This window comes from Elephantulus edwardii, unplaced genomic scaffold (genome assembly GCF_000299155.1).
Source record: "Elephantulus edwardii isolate Elephantulus edwardi_28Jun2011 unplaced genomic scaffold, EleEdw1.0 scaffold00292, whole genome shotgun sequence".
NCBI classification, from domain to species: domain Eukaryota; kingdom Metazoa; phylum Chordata; class Mammalia; order Macroscelidea; family Macroscelididae; genus Elephantulus; species Elephantulus edwardii.
The window spans coordinates 878,351-901,566 of NW_006400042.1; the positions used below are offsets into that span (position 1 = coordinate 878,351).

General features: G+C 39.5%; 1 protein-coding gene and 1 pseudogene across 1 annotated transcript in view; both read right to left on the reverse strand.

Moving 5' to 3' along the window:
• LOC102843776 (ras-related protein Rab-2A-like) overlaps positions 1-23,216 on the reverse strand; it is a 124,591-nt gene that overhangs the window by 43,636 nt on the left and 57,739 nt on the right. The window contains exons 4-6 of the mRNA XM_006900734.1: positions 9,801-9,883; positions 9,281-9,373; positions 2,905-3,016 (exon numbers count right to left, since the gene is read on the reverse strand). Coding sequence (XP_006900796.1) covers positions 2,905-3,016; positions 9,281-9,373; positions 9,801-9,883 — 288 coding nt within the window. The remainder of the gene's footprint in view (positions 1-2,904; positions 3,017-9,280; positions 9,374-9,800; positions 9,884-23,216) is intronic.
• Positions 20,436-20,969, reverse strand: LOC102863621 (annotated as a pseudogene).

Here is a 23,216-nt window from a genome sequence, read left to right on the forward strand (position 1 = left end):
AGTAAGATGGGTTCAATAATGTATACTGCACTGAAACAGAGGAGGGAGAAAACTGTTTAAAAGAGATATGTGACTAGATATTTCTGTCATGACAGAAGCTGTAAAAAAATACATAATAAGTAAAGCTATATTTCAGATGTCTTGACATTCACACTGATAAAAACGCTACCGCTTAATGTTTCACATATAACACAAAGCTTGACATAGGGAATGATGAGATTTCTTTTGGGTCTTGCTGTGTAAAGTTAACTGTCACTTTTATGTATTTATATTATCAAGTTTAGTTACTGGCTACAATAGATAAAAGATTGGCTGGTGCCTGTACAAAAATGCATTAAGAACAGTTATAGAGCAACTCAAGAGATATGACCACCACCAGTTACTACTGAGCCCATTCTAACTTAATATGATTCATGTGCGTCAGAGCAGAACTGTGCTATTTTGAAAGGTTGACCTTTTAGAAATGCATCACCAAGTCTGTTGTCCAAGCTGCCTGTGGTTGGCCTCAAACCTCCAACCTTTTAGTGACCAGCCAAGTGTATAAATGGTTTACAGCACCAAGGGAATTTACCAAGCCTATATCCATGGCTATGAAGTATGTTCTGACTCATGCCAACCCTCAACAGAGCTAATGAGGCTATAAAGCAAAGACTGCCTTATCGTTCTCCTTGGAGCAACTAGTAGGTCTGAACTACTAAACTTCAGGTTATCTGCTCTATTGTCCGGTCTTTTTTCCAAGGCATTCTTGGTAAACTCAAATGCCTAACCTTTTAGTGAACAGCCAAGTGTGTTAATTACTCTGAATACCAATGTTGAGAGTTACCACAGCTAAATTATGACTCAGGGGGTATTCAGAAGAGCTCCAAATACTATTCTAAATCAGAATTACTGACTGCTTTCTCCAGGTGCTGGCTGTTGTCCAGGACCCCATCCATCCTCTTGTCACTCTCACAACAAGGGGATTTTTTAATCAATAATTTTCTAGAACTCCTTTCTCCAGCTGCTCTTACATCTTACCCAGAGGAAATAAACTACAATATTTTGGGAAAACTTCTTTTTTCTTATCAAATTAATATCCTTTTTTTTGGTCTTTTTACTTGTAGTTGTGGGGTTTATTAGGGAAACAGATTGGGGAGAGGGAGGAAGGCAAAGAATATCACACAGTGTAACTCAAGGCTCAGCAAAAATCAGGTTAACAGCAAGTCACAATCTCTCAATTAGTTTAGTTTCTCAGTCAAGACACAGTTTCTCAATTAATCCAGGAGCTTCACAGTTAACAGCAAGAATCTCTAGTACAGGAACCTCCGGCCCAGAAGGATGTGCCCTGTTTTCTCTGCTCTTCTTCTCTCCTGGGGTTAAGGTTGCTGTCTCAAAGGCTCTAATCCTGGCTCTGTCTGGTTCCACCAGGTTGCTGTAGTCTCACTACAGTCTGGTTAGCTCTCACTTTCCCGTATTGCTTTTACAATTCTAAGAACACACAAGACACCCGGATCAAATTAAAGACAATTGTCCAGGAAAGTAAAATTGTCACAGAGAGATTTCTTGGTGGTACAATTTGTGCTAGACTATTCATCTTAATGATGACAGTTCAAACCTATGCAGTGGTGCTGTAAAATAGCTTTAAATCTACTTCTATAGCGACTATTGCACTTCATGGGATACTCGGTACTCTTCTCCAACATCAAAACTCAAAGGGGAAAAAAAATTTAAAAAAATAAAAAACTCAAAGGCATTGATCCTTCTTCTGTCATCTTTATTCAATGTACAGCTCTCAAATGCATAGCTGCTACTGTGTACCGAAGAGTCAAAACTGACCCATAGCTGACCCTCCGGTGGATCTTCAGAGGCAATTAAGCACCTGGGAGAAGATTGCCCATCCTTCTCCCTTAGAGCCAGCTGGTGGCCTCAACCCCAAGCCTGCAGGACTGAAGTGCAGCTTCTTGCCACTAGGACACTAGAGCTCTTAAATGTACAGCAGGTGACTAAAAAGACACACCTTGAATCATGTGTTCTTGAAGCAGGCACAACTTAGCCATTAATAAATAAATAAGAGCATGATCGTTCTTTAATACTTTGGAGAAGTTCATTTCTTTTTTATATATAAAATTGAGCACAGTAACACATTTTCCTGCAAGATATAAAGATTAACTTTCAACCATACAGGTAGAGTATACACCACATCCATCCAAACACACATAAGAAAACACAATTATGTACAGAAAATTTTCAGTTTCAATGCAAGTATGTGAGATAATGTATATGTCACCTACTAACAATGGCCGAATTTCCATGCTTTGTAAAATGTCACACAGCAGTATTTCAACAGACATAATAAGAACTAACCAACCCCTACCATTAAGTTAAATCTGACTCATGCAGTACAGAGCAGAACTGTCCTATAATGGTAGATGGCTATGGAAGCAGGATGCTTCATTTTTATCCTGTGAAATGGCTGACAGATTAAAGCTATCAATCTTCTAGTTAGCAGTGTGGTTATTAATCCACTGTGCTACCAGGGCTGGCATCTAAACTGAAGTAGATAAAAATAGCTACAAATGATTTGGGAATATTTTGAGATAACAAACATTTGAGGCTAGCTAGAAGAAGGTAAAAAATAGCTACAAATATTTATTCAGTTTCTAGAACTATTTAAAATTTCATTAGTGTTGCCCCCCCCTCAATAAAACAAAAGAAAAGTTTTTAGGGGAAATACAAAGATGTATCAAAGAGAAGAATGTATGTTTTCAGAGGCATTTATTTCAAAGGGAAGAAATTCAAGTATCCCTTTTTACTTGATAATATTCAAAGCTATGAGCTATAACAGAAATTCCAATAAGTAAAGTTATACCAATAAATAAAGTATTTTTACTGATGTAAAAGAGGACAAACAAAAAGGCAGTTTACCTCTTCTACATTGGAAGCAGTCTTGGCTGAAGTTTCCATGAAGATAAGTCCATGCTCTCGTGCAAAAGCTTCACCTTCTTCTTTTTTTACCTCTCTTCTTGATTCTAAATCACTTTACCAGTAAAGAAAGAATCATTTTATTAATCAACATGATACAGAAGTATCTATAAAAAGTGCACCATGGGATTCAAAGTTACACTGATCATCCTTTCAACTAATGACAATTTTTTTGTGATGAAATACGCAGATGAGCTGTTTCTAACTCGATAGTACCCAACAACATGTAATGCTATGTTTCTATTTAAAATCTTTAATGTGTACAATTCAGTGATATTAGACTATCTTTGTCTATTTCTAAACTTTCAATTAATTTTAACACATTAACTGCATTATTCTTGATATTACGAAGGTTAAAGTATTTAAATAGCACATGACCTACTTTATTTATAAATTATTAGTTGAGTGAAAATTTATAAGGCATTAGTTTTCTCTGAATAGTTTATACACATCTTATAAATAATTATAACATTAATTATAATGCCCACACTCTAATGGTACTTTTCTCACTTCCCACCTATAATTCTTATTTCCATTGATCCTGGTATCCTACCCTTGTTTTCTTCCGGGCTTTATCCACGGGCAAATGCTACCCTTCTGACCTTACACAGTTGGTTAGTCTAAGCGTATTATCTCACAGGCCTGAAAGTTGAGTTATGGGGTGAGTTTGTATTCAGAGTGGAGAGTGACCAAGAGCCCTACCATCTGGGCTTCTTCTACAGGCTCTCCTGGACCAGTAGGCCTGGACCTTACTATGGTTTCAAGTTTTGTCCCAAAGTTTTTCACCTAGTCTATCCCAGGGTCTTCTACTCCGATCTCTTTGTAAACATGATATACTTTCAATAAATTAATAATTCAGCAGAAAAATTGTTCTGAGTTCTAGCATTAGAACATCTGAACTAAAGAGAAAGTAGGAAACTTGGAGGGAGAACCTAGTCTAACATCTCCCCTCTTTTTGTGGTGTTTGAATACATTGGGTTCCCAGAAGGGGAGTATTTTGTTCAAAACAATTTCTAAGTAACAGAGCAAGACTAAGCCAGCTGCCTCATTCTTCAACCAAAATGCCCAAGTTTCTATGAACGACTTAAAAAATCGCAGAATATAACTGAACTCTCAGAAGCACAGGCTAAGGCTCTGGCAGGACACAGTGGGGAGGAGGATCATCACTGGAGCCTGTGGGAAGGAAGGGTGGCCACTGGGAACGTGGCCCAAAGTGGGGGAGGGGGTAAAAAGGGGCAAATCTACTGACCAGGAAAAGGATTTATTAGGTTTATAGTATGTAAGATAGCAGGACATTATCAGCCATTGTTATTTTCGTAAACTGGAACTATTGTGAATGATTCCTATGAATATTTTGCGCCCTTCACTTTATACTTTAAAATGTTTTGCAGTTTCTAGAATGTCATCTAAGCATTAAGTGGAGATACTAATACTGATATATTACTTCTGAAATGCTGGCAAGTTAGATATAAAATACTATGATGGGAACTGCAAGGTTATGTCACATGCTGCTAATGTTTGTGACAATTCTGCAAAATGGCATAATGAAAACCAACATAAAAGACATAAGTCTTTAAGTCTGAAAAAATTATTATGGTATAATCAGGAAAGGATCATTTATTCAATTGTGATCTCAGGAGGTCCCACATGCCAAACCCTTTCTTGGATCTGGGGATACATTATTCATCAAAATCCTCAAAATGTCTAGCCTTATGAGATGTCTAGCCTTATGAGACTGACGTTCTACTAGGAATAAAAACAAAAGCAGTAACAGCAACAAAAAGCTGGAAGACAAAGCGGAAGGGATGTAATACGAATCCTGGAAATCAGTCCCACTTTTGGCAATCACTTTTTAAGAAAAGTTAATTTTTAACTGTATACAATTGCCAAGAAACTCTCTTAACTGCCTTTCATATCATTTTATGCCCATGTCCTTTATTATTTAAACAATCCCACATTTTAAGTTCTTTCTAGTTTTCCACTACTAGTATTTCTAGATGATAAAATCTTTCACAGTAATAGGGTTAAATGATGAAAATTATTAATGGACTATTCAGAAAACAGGAATCAGCTCTGGTTCACAGAGGAGAAACACCTGGCTGCTAACTCAAACACTAGCAGTTCAAATCTACAAGCTGTTCCTTGGGAGAAAGCTGTGGCAATCTGCATTCCTAAAGTTTTAGGCCTCTAGAAACCTACAAGGCAACTCCACCTCACCCTTTAGGTCACTGAGCCAGGATCACCTCAACAGCAAGACTGACTGGGCCCAGCAGTTTAATCATCATGATGGTTTTTATCAGGAGCTCAGACTGAGAGTCACTCAAGTCATGTCCTTCAGCTTTCTCTGCATGGAATCACATTATTTCTTGGACTTGGTATCCCCTCTGGACCTTATTTTAACTTGTTCTCACTGATGTGAACTGTGCACACCTCTCTGCCCCCCATGAGGCATACTCAATATAACAATTTCTGAGTTAGCAAACAAGCAGACACCATCTAAGGCTCCTCTTCAAATCAAGGAAACAAGGAAAGTCTAGGATGACCAAAGGAAGGAAGAGTGAGCAAAGCCTCGGATCTGGGCTTCCAGCCTACAGTACTGTGAGAAGAGAAATTCCTGTTCTTTAAAACCACTTACCCACTTTGTGGTGCTTGAAGTATTAGGGAATGAAGACACTATTCTTTTTAGTTATCTCTCTTCAATTTACATGATATCACATCAAAACTAGAGTTTGCCATTTCCAAGGGACTCATAAAGTGGCTTTTTAAAATACTGAGTTTTGAGAACAAAAAGATGTTTGAAAAGGCAAGAGAAGTGCTGCAGCAGCTGTAGGGTGGCCGGTTCCCCATGGAATTATTACTGGATTACCCCTGGCATCCGCAAAGATGGGCAGGAGCTCACTGTCATAATGAAAAAGAAGTCTCTGGAGCAACTTTCCTGGCCTTTTTCTCATAACTGCAGCTTTCCATTTTCTTAAAACTTCTCCATAATAGTCCCAGTGACTGTCCTGTTCCCTGCATCAAACTTATCAAGATTATTATCTTAGGATCAGAAAAAACAGCTGCTGTAACGTTCTGAGCTCAAGTTTCTACTTTGAATTTTACTGGTTCAGTAAAAGCCTGGGGAAAGGGACCTGTGGAAGGCACAGTTTTGATTTTATTTTGTTCTCTGGATCATACTGGTAAATTCAATACTCATCCCTGGTGCCAACTTATTTCATAGCAGCCTCTTCATCAGCTTCTTCAAAGACAGATGGGAGATTAGCTCTTTGAGCCAGCTGTCACACAATGCTTTTTGACACATACCGCCCCCCTCCCCTTTTAAGGCACTGCAATGAGACTGTTGTTATAAACTACTGAGTTGGAACCAACTGATCCTCCAAAGCAGGCATTCAGAGGCAGTAAATCGCATGGGAGGAGACTGTTTACCTTGTTACCTATGGAGCCTTTAGAGGATTTAGGAAAAGTCTGGAGTCATTCATTGATCACAGAAGCATGAGGTTTTATTTAGAAGAAACTCATGTATGCACAATCTGGAACCCTAGTAGAAATACCTTTTGACTGAATGACCATCATAAAAACCTAGGAATGAAATTCCTACATTGAATAGCAACTGGATGTTTACATGATTACCTAATTATTTTCCAAAGCAGTCCTATCATTTTATATCCTAAACAACATTATTTAAGAGTTTCCGGGCTGCCCTCAGCCCCCGGCTTGGGGCGAGCCATCGCAGCCCTCTGCCCAGGGCGGGCTGCCCTCGGCCCCCAGCTCGGGGCGAGCTGTCACTGCCCTCAGCCTCCGGCTCGGGGCGAGCCGTCGCGGCCCTCAGCCCGGGGTGGGCTGCCCTCGGCCCCTGGCTCGGGGTGAGCCGTCGTGGCCCTCAGGGTGAGCTCCTCAGTCCCCAGATTGTGCCATCTGACCCTGGGGTGGGGAAGGGGGAAAAAAAAGAATGCCTAGGGTATCCAGAGAATGTTACCTAGGCCACCTTCTGCCACCCTCCCCCTCAGTAAACCTGAAAGCAACATCCTCAAAGCCCTTCTATTTGTAACTCACAAGTTTGTTCTCTCTAGGTTTGCTCCCTTTCCTATAGGTAACCTTAACACTGAGTTTTATTCCAGAATTGACCCTGAACCCAGTGCCAGTGACAAAAAGGAAATACAACCAACAGCTAAGGAAGCAAAGGAGGATGGAGCCTCTGGGTTCAACCAGCCATCCCCACTGGACCCACCTGGGAAAACACTTTGCAGTCCAGAGGGGAGCAAATGACAGGAAAATATCTTCTAACATAGCAAGAAGGCAAGCAGCTTTAACCCAAGACCACCAGTAAGGAGATAAAGCGTCCTCCCTTTCCCCCTTTACATCTATGCCCCTGTTCAGCATGAAGAAGCCAGAGAGTCGGCATCCAATTCCCAAATCAATAAGACAGTTGGTTTAATTACCATTGGAAAATGCTTGTCATTCCTCTGTAGCATCTGATCTCCACTGGACCCTCATCATTTCCTTCACCTGCTCCCCCCACCGACCAAACTGTGCAGCTCTGCAACTGCATCCTGGTCCATCCTCACCCTTCTGCCCCCAAATCTCACCTCCTTGTACCCCCAATACGTTTTTCCCAATAAAAGAAAAACCCAAAAAAAAGATTTTCAGTTTGTTCACATTCTTGCCAATATTTGATATGATTAATCCTTTTACACTCTTGGCACCAGCAGCCAGGAAATTAAAAGATGTATTGTGATGGGAAAGTCTGCTTTTAGGGACTTCTCCCTGAAGAGCAATGATGTCACTCTGGAGACTAAGGTGCATTGGATACAGGTCATGTTATTTGTAATCACTTGCTATGCATCAGAGAGCTGGACAATGACTAGGCAGGATAGAAGGTAAATTGATGGCTTTGAGCTGTGGTGTTGGTGAAGAGTATTGATATACCATGACTGCTATGAAAATAGGTTCATCCTAGAGAGGGTAAAACCAGGCTGCTCCTTGGAGGCAAGGTTCTGAAGCTTCTTCTGACATACTCTGGACATGTTGCAAGGAGGGACCAATCCATGGAGAGAGATGTCATGCTTGGGAGGGTAGAGGAACAGTGCAGGAGAGGAAGACCCTCTATGTGGTGGGTTGATTCAGTGACTAGGGTAATAAGAGTAGGTGTATTGGAGAGAGTGAGATTGGCACAGGACAGAACAGGGTTTAGGGCTGCTGTACATAGGGTCACTATGAGTTGCAGATGACTCGATGGCACATAACAACAACAGCGGCAATCCTTTTAATTAATGCCACTGTGGTAATAAACTGTGCTGCCAACCTGAAGGCATGTGGTTTCAATCCACCTGGTCCTCTGTGGGATGAGCAATCTCCTTCTGTGTGATTTACTGCCTCTGGAGGTTAAACAATGGGTTGGTTCTGACTCAACAGCACACAACAACAATAACATAATGATACAGCACCAAAACCAAACCTACTGTGGTCAATTCTGATTCACAGTCATTTACCATCAAGTCTCTGAGGATGTCAATCTTCAAAAGAAGTTACCTATCTTTTGTCATTAGAAGTGGCTAACCTAAATTAGAAAAAAAAAGAAGTGGCTAGTGGATGCAAAACACTAACCTTTCAGTCAGCAAACCAACCCGTGATTTAATTTTTTCCCATTCATTCATTGTTGCACATTTTCCTCCCTCCCCTCCCCTCCCCAGTTCATTTTTCTCTTTGAAAAGAAAAAAAAAATTCTTTCATTGTTATACAGTCCTCTCCCCCACCCCAGTCCACTTTCCACCTTACTATGCATTTCTTTTTCTGGAATCTTGTCGTGAAAATAATACCTAATCCTATATTCCTTTTAAACAGTTCTTTCCTTCATCTGCTTCAGTGCAGTATACATTATTTGTCCCCTCTTGTCTTAGGTTCCCCCCAATGCCAACGTCAGTCCCATTTTACAATAGTGGCACTATGCAGTTTTTGTCTTTTTGTGATTGAGATATTTCACTCAGCATAATGTCCTCCAGGGTCACCCATTTTGTATAATATTTCATGTGTTCTTTGTTTTTCAATGCAGCCTAGTATTCCATTTGTGAATATACCACAGCTTCATAATTAGTAAAGTATTTAGAAATACATTCATGTATTTATTTGCCATTTTCTTCAGTATCCTAATTCAGACCTTCTTATCCATTTTAAAATTATTTTATTATTAATGAGAAATACTTTAGAACTTTCAAAATTTTATAAGAAATCAGTAATTTACATTTGGACAAAAGAAAAAGTAGCTACACAAATAGCACAGCCTTCAACATGAGTGTAAAAATTCAATCTCAGAGTTTTTTACCTTTTATTTCCTATCAGCATAATGACCATGTTGGAATTAGAATGTTGGCAGGCATCTTCTAACCAGGCTGTCAAGTGGTTGAATGTATCTCTCCTAAACACAAATAATATTTTGATTAGTAATTTATTCTTGCTAAAGAATATATATGAATGGTATTCCATTAAAGAGAATTGTTTTTAGCTGTAACCATTTATGTAATGAGAAACAGCTCTCAAGTAGACTTTCTGAGCCGACAGTTACATTTCAGTTTAGAAATGAAATGTAGTATCATTTGATGAACTTCCAATGAATGAATAATAACACAAAACTGATAAATTTGTGACTGCCTTTTTGTATTAAAAGAATTCAGTTGTAGATTCCTGTGGTAAATTTAGATGTAAGAAATACAAATTTTAAAGACAAATAAGCAGAGTATAAAGGGCAAAGTATATTCAGTATATACCATATTCAGTATTGGTAATCTTATTACTAAGAAATTCTCCATATTAAGCACTAAAGTGAACTATATCCAGTTTCTAACCTTGTAATATCATATACTAGGACAGCACCTGCTGCGCCTCTGTAATATGACCTTGTGATGGAGCGAAAGGACTCTTGCCCTGCCTGTTAGGAAAGAAAAGGTGGAGAGTTTACATTTAGTCAGCTGTTGTATACCTGTGTTCACATCCATATGAGGCTTGGGGAGGTAGGAAAGAGGTCCATGAAGAGAAAGATAAAAAAGTCACCTGCTTTATGAAAAAGTTACATAATACCACTAGTCAAGCCATCACACATGCAAGCCCTGCAGCCCCCTCCCAGGAACAAGACCTCAAAACCCTTCCTGGCAATCCCTGACAACCCAATTTACTGAATGGCTTCACAATACATGAATCATTAGAGCACAGAATGGACTCCTAACAACTAAGCTCTGAAGACAAATTTGAAAGGAAGCAAATGACCCAGAGCTTCACATATGAATTTAATTATCCATTCCCTGGGGCAGATGTTGACACCAGAATAAATAAAGTCCACTGTAAATAAACGATGAATGAATCTTTATGCCCACCATCTGCTGGTATAAAGGTTACTGGAAGACCATGGATGCAGATTTTATCAGTTATGTCATAAAATGCAGTGGGCTTTCTATTGTCATCAGATGGAATTCTTGGAGCAATCATTTTATTATAAGAAACAGAAAATGGTTCTGAATTCAATTCATATCATTTTCTCTCTGCACGTAATCAATTTTCTCTATATTTGATATATAATGCTTGTCAAAGCCAACAGGTGCAAAAGTCATCTATACAACCACTTATGAAACAAACACTAGAGATCATACAAAAATAGTTATTTGTCATTGACAGATGGCACTAAACATTCTGTCCTTTTAAGAAAGATCGCCGAAAGATAGGCCTACCACTTTAATGTAAAACTAAATCTATTCTTCTTTTTTAACCAACTCTTCCCTACATTTGGGGATAAGCCTGTAAATTAAGAAAACAGTAAAACTACACTTAACATTTTGTACTCAAATGCGATAAATGTCTTGAAGGAAAATATTCTTGTTTACAAGTTAGAAATTCTGATTTTTTTAGTGCAAATATCAAGCCTCTCTACTCTGTGTATGCATACAGGCAGCTCATTTTCCACCCTATACTAACACTCAATATTATAGAATTCCTGGTCTTACAGGTCCTCCCACAATATTCCCCCCATCCCTAGCACTGGCCCCCTGGAGGCATAGGTGGGCAAGTAATGCTGCTAACCAAAAGACTGCCAGTCTCCAGGGGTAAAAAACCACCACCAGCTCTAAGGGACAAAGAAGGGTAGTCAGTTTCAGTCTGTTACAATGTAAAATCTTAGAAAACCAAGTGAAGGCTGCAATGAGTTGGAACTGGCTCAACAGCAGTGAGGCAGACAGTGAGCAAGTACCAGGCCTGATGCACAGCAGACACCAAAACAAAGTATGCCAAGGGAATGGAGGGATTCAAATGTCTGAGTCATCTGCACCATATGGGGATTACCCCATTTCATCTCTATGAGTGGCATCAGCATATTCTGACATTCCAAGAGTCAACGGAAGAATGTCTAAGAAGAAACTCATAAAGCAGAGTCAGCTTCTCAGAGTAACTCAAACGTGGCTCTGACACTTAAAGGTCTGATGTGAACTGAGATTGAGAAAATCATCATATCAAAGGGTTATTAAAATAACCAAACACACAACCAAACAAAATATCAACTCATTTTACATACAGCTGACTCTTACACAATGTATTCAGGGGTTCTGACCTCCACTTGAGCAGTGATAATCCTTGTTTAATTTCTAACTCCCCAAACTGGTAGACTGCTTTGTCCTGAAGGCTTACCAATTAACATTTTGTATGTTACATGTATGCAAATTCTGTATATTATGTTACAGTCTTACAACAAAGTGTTTATCTTTGCTCTTCAAGGTTTGGGTGCTGATTAGTAGCTTTATAGATAAGTGCAGTCCTATTTATAAACCTGACTGTATTTGGACAAAACAGTAGAATTAGCTTACCCCTTCCTTAAATCTCAGTGATCACTTTTCTTCCTTACCAAAAAAGGTAGTGGCATTTTCTTTTTCCATCTGCATTAAAAACCTGTTCAGGGATATCCTTTCTCCTCAATGCCTTTCTTAATGATGTCTGGGAACTCATCTGCTGCCTCCTGGTAAGCAGAAACCATTTCTCCTACTGTCTTGACTTTTAAGCCAAAAACCTCGTTCTAAAATTATCAAACAATCCATTGCTGGATTAGCTCTCCAGCTTTTTTTTTTTTAGCTCCTTCACTGTCCTTTCACTTTGTTATACACTAGTAATGTCCCTTTTTCTCAAATCTTATTAGACTCTATAGGTACACCTGTCTTTTTTTAAACATGAATAATAAATTATTTCTTTATTTTTAAAAGACAATACAAATATCTAACAAAGCTAATAAATGAATGAATGAATGCATGCATGCACTGGCTATGCTTTTCTGTACATTATATTTATATAATGATCCCGATTCTACCTTTCTAAGGACAGCTGCCCAGGAGGAAGGAAAAACAACTCCTAAAGCGGGGCTGGGACCTCCACTTCCATCTCAGGACAAGTCTCCTTAGACAGAGCAAGGGATCAAAAGGAAGAGGCAAGCATCTCTCCCACATCTCTCTCCTCTGCCTCTTCTGCTTTCACCTGAAGCATATCTAAAACTGAAGAACTAATAATACGAAAGTTAGCTTGGGATGGCCACCCTGCTAACCACAGTTTTAGACGGACTTGGGATTCTCTCTCATTAAAAGAAATCTGGCACAGGAAGGACAAGAACTGTTGCTCATCTACAAGGAGACTGTGATGGAAAGTCAAATCACACACATGGAAAAGCATGTGCTACCTCTAAGCAAAGCTGTGGGTAGAATAAAGCTTTCTGCAAAATGTGAGGGTTTACATGGTCTGGCAGGTCCAATTCAGTTTGACAAACAATTGTAAGCTACTCTCAAAGGTCACATTTTCCATGTTGTAAGATCTCGCTCCCTTTGCTAAGGTGAAAACAGAAGTAAAATTTACAGTGGCACCAACTTTCTGATATAAAGACGAATTATGCTGGGATTGAAGTAGATAAATTCAATGCAAATTTCACCACATTTCTGGGGTAAATTAGCTAATACTCAATAGTTTGCAACTTGGTATCTATTGGTAGGACTGAGAAAATGTCAAATAAAAATAAGGCTTTTTTTGGTATTATATGAGGAGTGAGTTATTAACACCTTCAAAGGAAAAATCGGAAGCAGGAGTGGCATCCACTTCCTATATAACATGCCTTCAGAAACTCTGTGAACTTTGATAAATGTCGATAGTTGTAGAGGGGATTCAAGCCTTTTGTTCATAGGGTCGCTACGAGTCATACTTGACTCAAAGGCAATTAACAATAAGAACAACAACAACATAGTAAACGACAGTTTAAAAAAATAAAGCATATGTTCCTGTTGAGCTGTACAATTTCAGAGTTAGGGCCAGTGAATTTTTTTTAATTTTCTACTCGTTTATTTACAAAATTCAAATATATTGTTTTTAAGAACAAATTCTTTCAATTTCCCTCACCCTGCCCCCATCAAATTGTACAACCTCAAGATACACCAAGAAAATGAGAACTGAGGCAAAACTAAGATTTGTACACCAATGTCCATAGCAGCATTATTCAGTGAATCACTTTTGAAGTCCTTAGTCGAGCACAGCAACTCGTAGCATCCCTATGAACAAAAGGCCTGAAGCCCCTCTACAACTATCAACATTTATCAAAGTTTAAAGAGTTTTATTTCTTTGAACTTTGATAAAGTTAAACAGCAGCCAAGCAAATTAAAAAACAAAAACAAAAACAAAAAACCACAGACTTTGACTATAGCTCTGCATAGTAAAACTGGTGATTTCTTGGTATCTAAACAAAGAACAGCATTCACACTATATTCCAAATTCTTGTGACTTGACTGAAAATAGCACATACTCTGGGTTCAGTCTCTTATGTAACGCTGGTAAGTATTAAAGAAATCTTGCCCCAAAAAGTATATATTGCTATGGCTTCTATAAGAGAAATCAATCTAGATTTCTGAAAACATGTTAGTATAAAGCTGTCCAAATGCTAGTTCATTTATATTGTTATAAATGAAATGATTGCTAGCCTATGAAATGCAGATGTTAATTGTGGGTTTCTTCACCATAAAACATTGGTTTAAAGGTGCTTTATAACTTGAAACTAAAGAGGATACAGAATTCTTTGTAGTAAAATGTTCCTAGGAGTTGCTGTTGTTGCTATCAAATCAGTTCATCACATAACAGCACCATGTGTGTAGAGCAGAACAGCTCCAAAGAATTTTCAAAACTGTGAACTTTCAGCCTCAAATAGCTAGGACTTATTTTTGAGACATCTCTAGGTGGATCTGAACCTCATGATTTATTGTGAAGTTGTTATGTGCCATCTAGTCGGAATTGACTCAAGAGTTGTGGTTATTAGGCTGTACTAACAAGCCATCTGCACCATTATGAGTAGCTTAAGTATTTCTCTCTCTAGAGAGAAAACAATCGTAACAGGTGAGGAAAAGAATGAAGTTGTCAATGATTTCATTTTATTTGGATCCACAATCAATACCCATGGTGACAGCAGTCGAGAAATCAAAAGATCCATTGCTTTGGGAGAATCTGATGACAAGACCTCTTTAAAGTGCTAGAGGGCAAAGATGCCCAAGCTATGGACTTTTCATTTTCTTCCTATGCATGCGAAAGTTAAACAAGAATAAAGAAGACCAAAGAACCGATGCCTCTGAATTATGATGACAGAGAAGACTATTGAATGTACAACGCTGTTAAAAGAACAAAGAAATGTGTCTTGGAGGAAGTGTCACCAAGGTGCTCCTTACAGGCAAAGATGATAAAACTGCACTGAATATACTTTGGGCATGCTGCCAGAAGGTGCTAGTCCCTAGGAAAAAGATGCTAGTCCCTAGGAAAAAGATATTATTTGGGGGAAAGCAGAGGATGAGTGAAAAAGGGGAAGATCTTTAAATGACATGGACTGACAATAGACACAGGCTTGAGCATGTCAGAGATCATGAGGGTGGTGCAGGGCAGTACAAGATTCTGATGTAGTTCGTAGGCTTAATTTGAGTCACAGGTGACTAAATGGCACCCAACAGGTCATGGAGTCATGGATCCATCAACTCATTTGGCAAAAAAACTGGATTACCTAAATCTAAAAAATTATGAGGTCTTTTAGCTTTCCTATTATTAAGCTTGTGTGACCTGGATCCATTCCTTAACTTCTGTGTCCAATTTCCTATTATTAAAATAATTTTGCCCCAGAAACTCTTTTAGCTCCGACAACCACTACCTTTCAGCTCCAAAATGCCAAGAACTGGGGATGCAGGTGTGAGAAACTGGGTTTACCAATATATACTGAGATGTGGAACTACTGATTTCAAAGGAAAGCATCTTTGCAAGCTCTTAAGACTTTTTTATTTTTTTAATTTTTTAAATTAAATTTTAACCTCTTAAGACTTTTATTGTCACCTTAAGCCTCTAGACATGTTATGCAAATCAAAGGCAACCTGATCCAATATAGCTACACTTTCAAAGTTAACTAATTCTCTAAACCTCAGGTTCTTAGTAAAATCAGGAAATATCAGTCCTTGTCTCAAGATTCTTTAAGATCACATTTTAATGTACTTAGAACAGTGCCTGGTTTCATTTCTGATAAACCCTCTAGAAATAGTACTTGCTGCTGCTACTGTTTATGTGAAGCAAGAATTTGGAGAGATGGCTGTCATTATGCCTTAAAGTAGCATCTGCACAAGGCAGAGATCCAGGACCTTTCTCCAAGCAAGATTTAAAAACACATACCATTTAAATGTTATCGAGGGAAAGGGCCTAGGTAGCACCTGGCATATAATGTCCCAAAACTACTTGTAATTGGTTGTTGTTGGTATGTGTGATTCTTAAAATTAAAGAAACATGAGATACTGATAGCAGTGGGTCCTCAATAGCTTTGACAAAAATTAGTTACACATGTGTTTTGAGAGTGAACTAAGAAACAAGCTGCTTTAGTCTTTAAAGATAAATTATTCCAGTACTTGTGCACTACTTATAGAAGTTTATCTGGGAGATACTATGAGTTCAGTTGCAGGTATGACAATAAAGTGAACATTGCAATAATGCAAGTTACATGGATTTTTGGTTCCCAGTGTATACAAAAGTTGGGCTTACAACACAGAGCAGTCAGTTCAATATGCATTAGCATTATAAAAAAAGTTTGAGATATTGTGAGAATTGCCAAATTTTAACACAGAGACACATAGTGAGCATATGTTGTCAGGAAAAGGGTGTCAAAAGCTTTGCTTAACCTGGGGTTGGCACAAACCTTTAATTTATGAGAAATGAAATCTCTTCAAATATAATAAAATGAAGTGCAATAAAACAAGACATCCAGGTACTGTGTGCATACGTTACATCATAATTTGAAATCCTTTCAATAGTTCTATGGCCATAGACATTATTCCTCTTCTCATGGGTGAAGGAGAAGAAAAAATTTCAGAAGTTAAATGACTCTCTTGAGTTTCATTACTAACAGTAGAACTCAAATTCATGTACTGCAATTCTTTTTATCAACATTTCTTTTTATATCTGTTCCCTCCATGGTCTGAGATACTATAATCCACTTAACTATCCAATTACTGAAGAACATTTAGATTGTTTCTAGGTTCTTTTTTTTGGACTATTATGAGTAAAATTACTAAAACCAAAAAAAATCAAGAGTCACAGAATATTTTTGCAGGAGCCTTACAAACTATCCATTTCCCACATGATAACTGAAATGATGGCTGTTTGCCTCAGAACTTTAAAATTTACTTAACAATTGTCAGATAAAGAGTTCCCAAACTACTTTCCCCATGTGCTTCAGCATTTGCCAATGATACCAATTTTGATAGGAAGCAGGCTGGAAACTGGTAGTAATCTTAACTCCTTTCTCTTTTCTCTTACACACACTAAGGAATTACCAGAAAAATCTCTAAATATGCTGGAAAAGCCACAGGTCCTTGAGAAGCAAATCTCTCCTTTTCTCTCTTGAGTTTTATCTTCTTACTTAATAAAAATTTGTTCTCATCTACAGATTAAAAACAATTTTTCCTTCCTCTTCCATGTTCAAAATGTATTCTCTGAGGGTCAAATGTAAGCCTTAATTGCTTCACAAAACTAGGAAGCATAATTCTTGTTGCTCATAGTTCTTTCATCTTCACAAACCAAATTGCTCCATGTTACCATATGGTTCTAATGCAGTTTATTAGATAAAATCAGAAGACTGCTTAAATTGCTTTTCCACCTCTTCAGTTCTCCTTGAGAGAAAGACTAACTCAGAGTCCTGGGGTATATTTATAGTATGCACTTGTATGTGTTATCTTCATTGATTTCCAAAAGCCAGTAAAGTTAAGATACATGAGAATAACTATTGCTGTAATACTCCCCTACTTTCATTATCAGATATTTATTCAATAACCTCACTTACAATAAAAAAGAAAAAGATTTCTCAATAGCCAAATAACAAGATATAGTGCCCAAGAATTCATTCTCAGATACTTTACCAATCTGACATTGTAAATAATCTAGACTCATGATTAAGCAAAGAACAAACATGAATGTCTTGGAGAAAGGGTAGCCAGAACTCTCCTTAGAGGCAGGACAGTGACATACTTTGTGTATATTGTTAGGAGAGGGAGCTATTACTTGGAAGGGTGCATCACGCTTGGAATGGTGGAACTGACACAGTGGCTGGGTTCAAGTAAATCAGAGATGATAAGGATGACACAGGTTCGGACAGGGTTCAGATCTGCTGTTCCCAGGTCATTATTAATTATACTTGATGGCACTTAACAACAACAACTGGTACAGAAAATGAATAAAGGAGAGAAAGATCGTTACGCTTCAATAGTCATTTTTAGGTTGCCAGAGTTTCCAGAATAAGGATGGTAAAACTTTCATGAAAGTCAACCTCGACTGGTTAATTCTGGGTCTTTTAAGGCTAGCTCCTACAGAAACTAGAAAAGAATTGTAAATATCTAAAAAGAATAGAAGATATTTGACTGCTTTTATTAAAAAGAGGTGACACTTACTTTGAACAACAAGAAGAAGAAAGATTTACGATGGTCGGCTTCAGAGCTAAGTGGTAGAGTTAACCTAAATATAATGAAGTGTCTAAGATGTCAGCGACACCCTACAGACCAGGCCACCAAAGCCAGTTTTCCTGTCTCCTTGCAGCTGAAGAAAAGATCAATGAAAGCTGCCACAGAAGGCAAAAGAGTCAGATCTCTGCAAATACCTATGCAGCTGTTGGGGAGGGAGTGGGGAGGAGACAGAGGCCTGACGGTTCCCCAGCCTCTCAGAGCCCTACTGCACTGATGCTTGGCTGTTGTTTCTTTTTTTAATAAAAAGGTTAGTTCAGCTCACTTGTTGATACAATCCAAGAAATTTAACCAACACACTAATGCATAGCAACATTACATTTCTTTTTAAATTTAGGTTGTTTATTTTTCATTTCAATGAACATCTACAGAGATTTTGGAATTCCATTCATTCATTATTGCACCCTTCTCCCCGCACAACATTACATTTTAAGTCATAAGAAATCAAGAGGAGAGATCAGTATATTTGTTATAAGGTCTGTATCTGTAATTTGTGAAAAGAAGCTGAGAGACAGCATGTAAATGTTCAGATGAATTTGTTTAGATCATTAACTCTCACTTGACAAGAAACTACGTCTTTTTCTTAATGTTATTATTTGTGTGTGTGTGTGTGTGTGTGTGTGTACTATCAAATCACATCTGACTGGTACAGGAGGAGATTGTCCCTCCTTCTGCAGCAGAGCATCTGGTGATGAGAAACTATTTCTAAATCTAAATACTTTCACAGAACTACATATCTGAGGTGGGACATGAAATGGATGTGGCTATGCTGGGAAGACAATGAAAGACGATTAAAGGCAAAGGATTAAGAGCTGAACAAGGACTACTAACTCTTCTTCCTGCAGTTAATGTACAGAAAATAGGTCTCTTTGATTTACACTGGCAGAGATTAAGAGTACTTGTAAAAGAAAAAGAAGTCACTCATCACCAGGCCAAGTAAAACTGCTTTATGGAAAGCCCTGCTACACTCTTCCCACTATTGCCAGGTGTGATACTGACTGCCTTTCCTAAAGGTTTGTAGCTACTGGCATCTACTCTTTTTTTTTAAATCTTTTATTACTATTTGCACAGAGTAGTGTATGAAGGTGGAGATCTCCTGACTCCACACATACATCTTTTACACAAAGAAACCCCCACCCCTTCAAATATGCCCAGCTACTTGCCCTCTTCAGTTTTGGAGAACTGGCAGTTATTGGAAAAAGAGAACCCTTAAGTCTCAAGAAGGTTTTTTGAGATATTTTTGTGAGGAGAGAGAGAAAATTTTAAGACAATAGAAAAAAATAAGACCCAAAAGATCCATTCTCCGTCTTCCTAGGGAAACTCAAATACCAAAGGCTTTGTGTGGGGGGGGGTGGGGGGGGGGGGAAAGACCTTCCTTTCAACTTTCAACAGCCTAGGCAGGAGAAGTGCACACCAACTTACTGCTTGGATGTGAGATGAAGCAGAAGTAGAGAGAAGACAGGGTTAAGCAGCAGAGACTGCAGACTCAAGGTAGAGGAGTGGAATGCATGTGGGGGAGCCTAGGGGACTGACAGAGCCCAGAGGAACAAGTAATAAATTCCACTCCCTCCCCTAGTTCTGAGAAGAAACTCTTCTTCTCAAGACTAGAATGGAGTTTTAGTTCCAAGGACTGACTGTGCTCCAAAGCACAGAGAGGACAAGCCAGGAAAAGATCCCATGGGTAGTAAAGGTGGGCAGATAAGGGAGTGGGCTAAGACATGAACCCTCCCACACTTAATATTCACAGACAGCAGTTTTGAAGCTATGAGCCAGGATCAGGGTAGAGATTGCAGCTGTGACTGAAATAAAGGAATTTTATAAGCTTTATCCAACACAATTTTAAATTACTGTTCCTTCTCCTCTACTTCTCCCTGTGAATTGTTTTTGATCTCTTTTCCCAAGGACAGGGCAGTAAGAAGAGAAGACTATGCTGAAGCCAGGTGGAGCTAGGGCTGAGATTGGGTTCATCTCCCAGTCCACCCTACCCCCCATATCCTTCTATATAAAAGAATTCTATCTCTTCCCCTCCCCTTGCTGGACATATGGCTGTTGGGATGAAGGTCTGGCAAAGGCAAAGAGAGGAAAACTCTCAGCACATTCTTTCTTCTGCTTTGATCTGAAATGTAGTTGCAGCAAAGGGCACAGAAGCTGAAGAGGAAAGTATGAGGGATAGGAGAGCATGGGGTTGGGGAGAGCCGCATATAATCTAGTCTAGAAAGGAAGAGAATGTTTGCTCATCCTTTATCTAAAACTGTTGGGAGCTTTACTTTCATAAGCGCAAGAATGAAACAAAACAGGAAATATGTGTGTGAGGGAGCACAATCACAAAAGGAGATTTAAGGATTCTTTGTGATCCCCAAGATCACCCTGAGAGCATCAGTTGTGGGGCTAGATGAGAAGTCACAGTAGACATGCAATTGGAGGTGTGGAGACAGGAACAGTGGGTGTTCATCTAAGCAGTGACCATTTGATCTATTCTTTGGCTGACTGGAGCACCTGAGACACAGTTTGCTCCATAAGGGGTACATGTTCACCCCTTAATGCCACCCAGTGTACTGCTTGCTGAGGATCACTCTCTAGGATAACCCCTCCATCCATGATTTCATCCACGGCCAAGAAAAGGCCTTCCATATTCTCCAGCAGAGCTTGCTTTTCTACATTTTTCCTCAGCATCTGGCTCAGTGAGTCAAAGAGGCAGTTCAGAACAGTCATAAGCATCAGCTCATTTTCATAGGAGCTGCCAATCACATAGAAATACAGATCAATACTGCTTTTGTATACCACTGTCAGACCTTCCAAAAGGGCAATTTCACTGTCCGTCTGATGGGTCTTACTGAAAATGTTCTTCTCAAAGGCCTTTTGTTCCTTGACAATTAGATATGTGTCATCATAATACTTGGCAAAAAGTGGATCTCCATCATTGTCCAGAATCAGGATGGCTTTGACAGTATACAAGGAGGGTTCCAAAATCAGAACCTCCATCTTGCCGGGCAGCTGGTGCAGATGTGGAGTCGAAAAGCCCATCTACTCTATTTTTAAAAGAGAGCAGAGGGAGTAGATGTAGACACTCTCCAAGGAAATTATTTTTTCTATTGATTTCTGTGAGTGAAACTGGATAACAAATATCTTATGAACTGTTACTTAGTTCTTTAAGCCTGGTGAAACAAATAATAATATTTGGACAATTCTTCCTGGAGGACTCTAAGGTTATTATTATGTTCTGGATCAGGAAAAGAGCCAATAATGCTTGTGTTAAAAAATGTCATTTGTCCATAAATGACATAGCTGAGCCTCTACATCTTGTGGTTCCTAACCTCTACACTATAATAGACAAAGTACTAGTCTAGAGGCCTTTTGTTGTAAGAACCACCTTCCCTCTGTAACTTGATTTGTGCCACTATTAGAACCTCTACTCAGAATATTATTGCTTTTTAATTTTTGACTCATGTACTTTTAACTTGTTAGTTAAATTTGTGTCTTCCAGGCCGCAACACTTCCATGATACATCTTCAAGGATATGAACATGTACGGATAAGCACAATTGATAACAGTGCATCTAAATTACAAAATCAATCTCCATGATAGTCTATGTGTTTCCTACTGCCAAAAGGACCCTTTAGAGTAGTGAGAGAAGATCTTCACCCTGAAACCCACAGCGTCCCTTTTCAGCAGGAAGTAGCTAAGAGAATACGCCATCCCCTTTTCCTTATGACTCAGGGTGAAGTCTCTCTCAGGGAGGAGTGATAGGGAATGGCAAAGGACACAGTGACAAAGGAGATTAATCAGAACTGGCTTTGACAAGCACTGTGGCAATTGGACAATTAAAACAGACATTGAGGCCACCCACCGCAGAACTCCAGAGGAGCAAAGACCGTGAGACGCCAGAGGAGCGAAGGCTACCCGCCACTGTGAGACCGCCCTGTAGCCCGCACCTGTGTGACCCCAAACACAAAGGGTGCTGCTGCATAAACCCCCAGCAGTGACCAAGCCCCGCCCCCACCTCTTAGTGATAGTCTCCAAGCCCTGGACTCCTTACCCCTTAGCCCCTTGCTTTCCTCCCCTTCCCCCACCCCCCTTGCAGCTCCACAACGACCCACCTCAGCCCCCACCACAGCCCTGTGACCTCAGGGCGCCACCTCGGATCCATCCATCACCCGGAGCTATCAGCCGAGCTGTTGTGCAACTAACCTGGCAGGAGAAGGGCAGGTAGGATCTTATCTGTGTTTACTGGGGCATTGCTGATTACCCGGGAGAGCACCTAAGGGCATGCCCACAGGTGGGGAAATTGGCCAAGCTCTCTTGGGCTACACCAACTGCCCAAAACGAGCCAGCCAGCTGGCTTCTGTGAACTCTGCAGACCAGCCAGAGGCTAGTGGGTTGGTGGGAATTTGACTTTGACTTTTCAAATCCTGTGGGATTCAGGACCCTGCTGGAGCAGGGGCTGTTATGTGAGGGCACCTGTGTATGTGCCATCAGGCAGGGAACACTGAGAAAAACCACTGGGTAGGAAACAGACAGCGGGAATTTGAGTAAGGACCCCAGTCATAAACAAAATGCGACAGCAGAGGTTTGAGCAAGGTCCTCCAAGTGATTGACCTGCCCTTGCGATCACCCAACACTTTCCCTGCCTCACCCCATTTGGCTCCACACCAGTACCTACACGTCTGGGCAATCAACTTGCCTTTAAACGGGAGCACCTTGACCTGTTTTAGCAACAAGAGATTGCCCTAGCAGGTGCTGAACTGACATTTTTCTGAAGTCATGAAGTCAGAGAAACGCACAAGTTTGGTAGCTGCCAATCTGATCTCAAGAGCATTGTCTTCAGATCAAGAACACATACCAATGTCTTGAAGAAAGCAAACTATCCCACACAATATACAAGAGAAAAGCAAGATGTCACTCAAAAAAGGGCACCACAAGAGCAGCGGATACTCTGAAACCAGAAAGTCTCATGGAACTTTCTGACACAGAATTTAAAAGAGGAGCTATTGAATATATCCAATGGATGAAAGACAAACTTGATGAATTACAGGATGCTACAAGCAAAGACTAGGAGCATATAAAAAAAAACAATGCAAAACATTGCAGAGAAAACAAATAAGGCATTAGCGGCACTGGAAAAACAAGAATCCACCATTCAAAATATAAGCTCCAATGTTTCAGAGGCTGTCAACATGATGGAGGGACATATGAGCAGAGTTGATGAGATGGAACACAGAATCAGTGAAA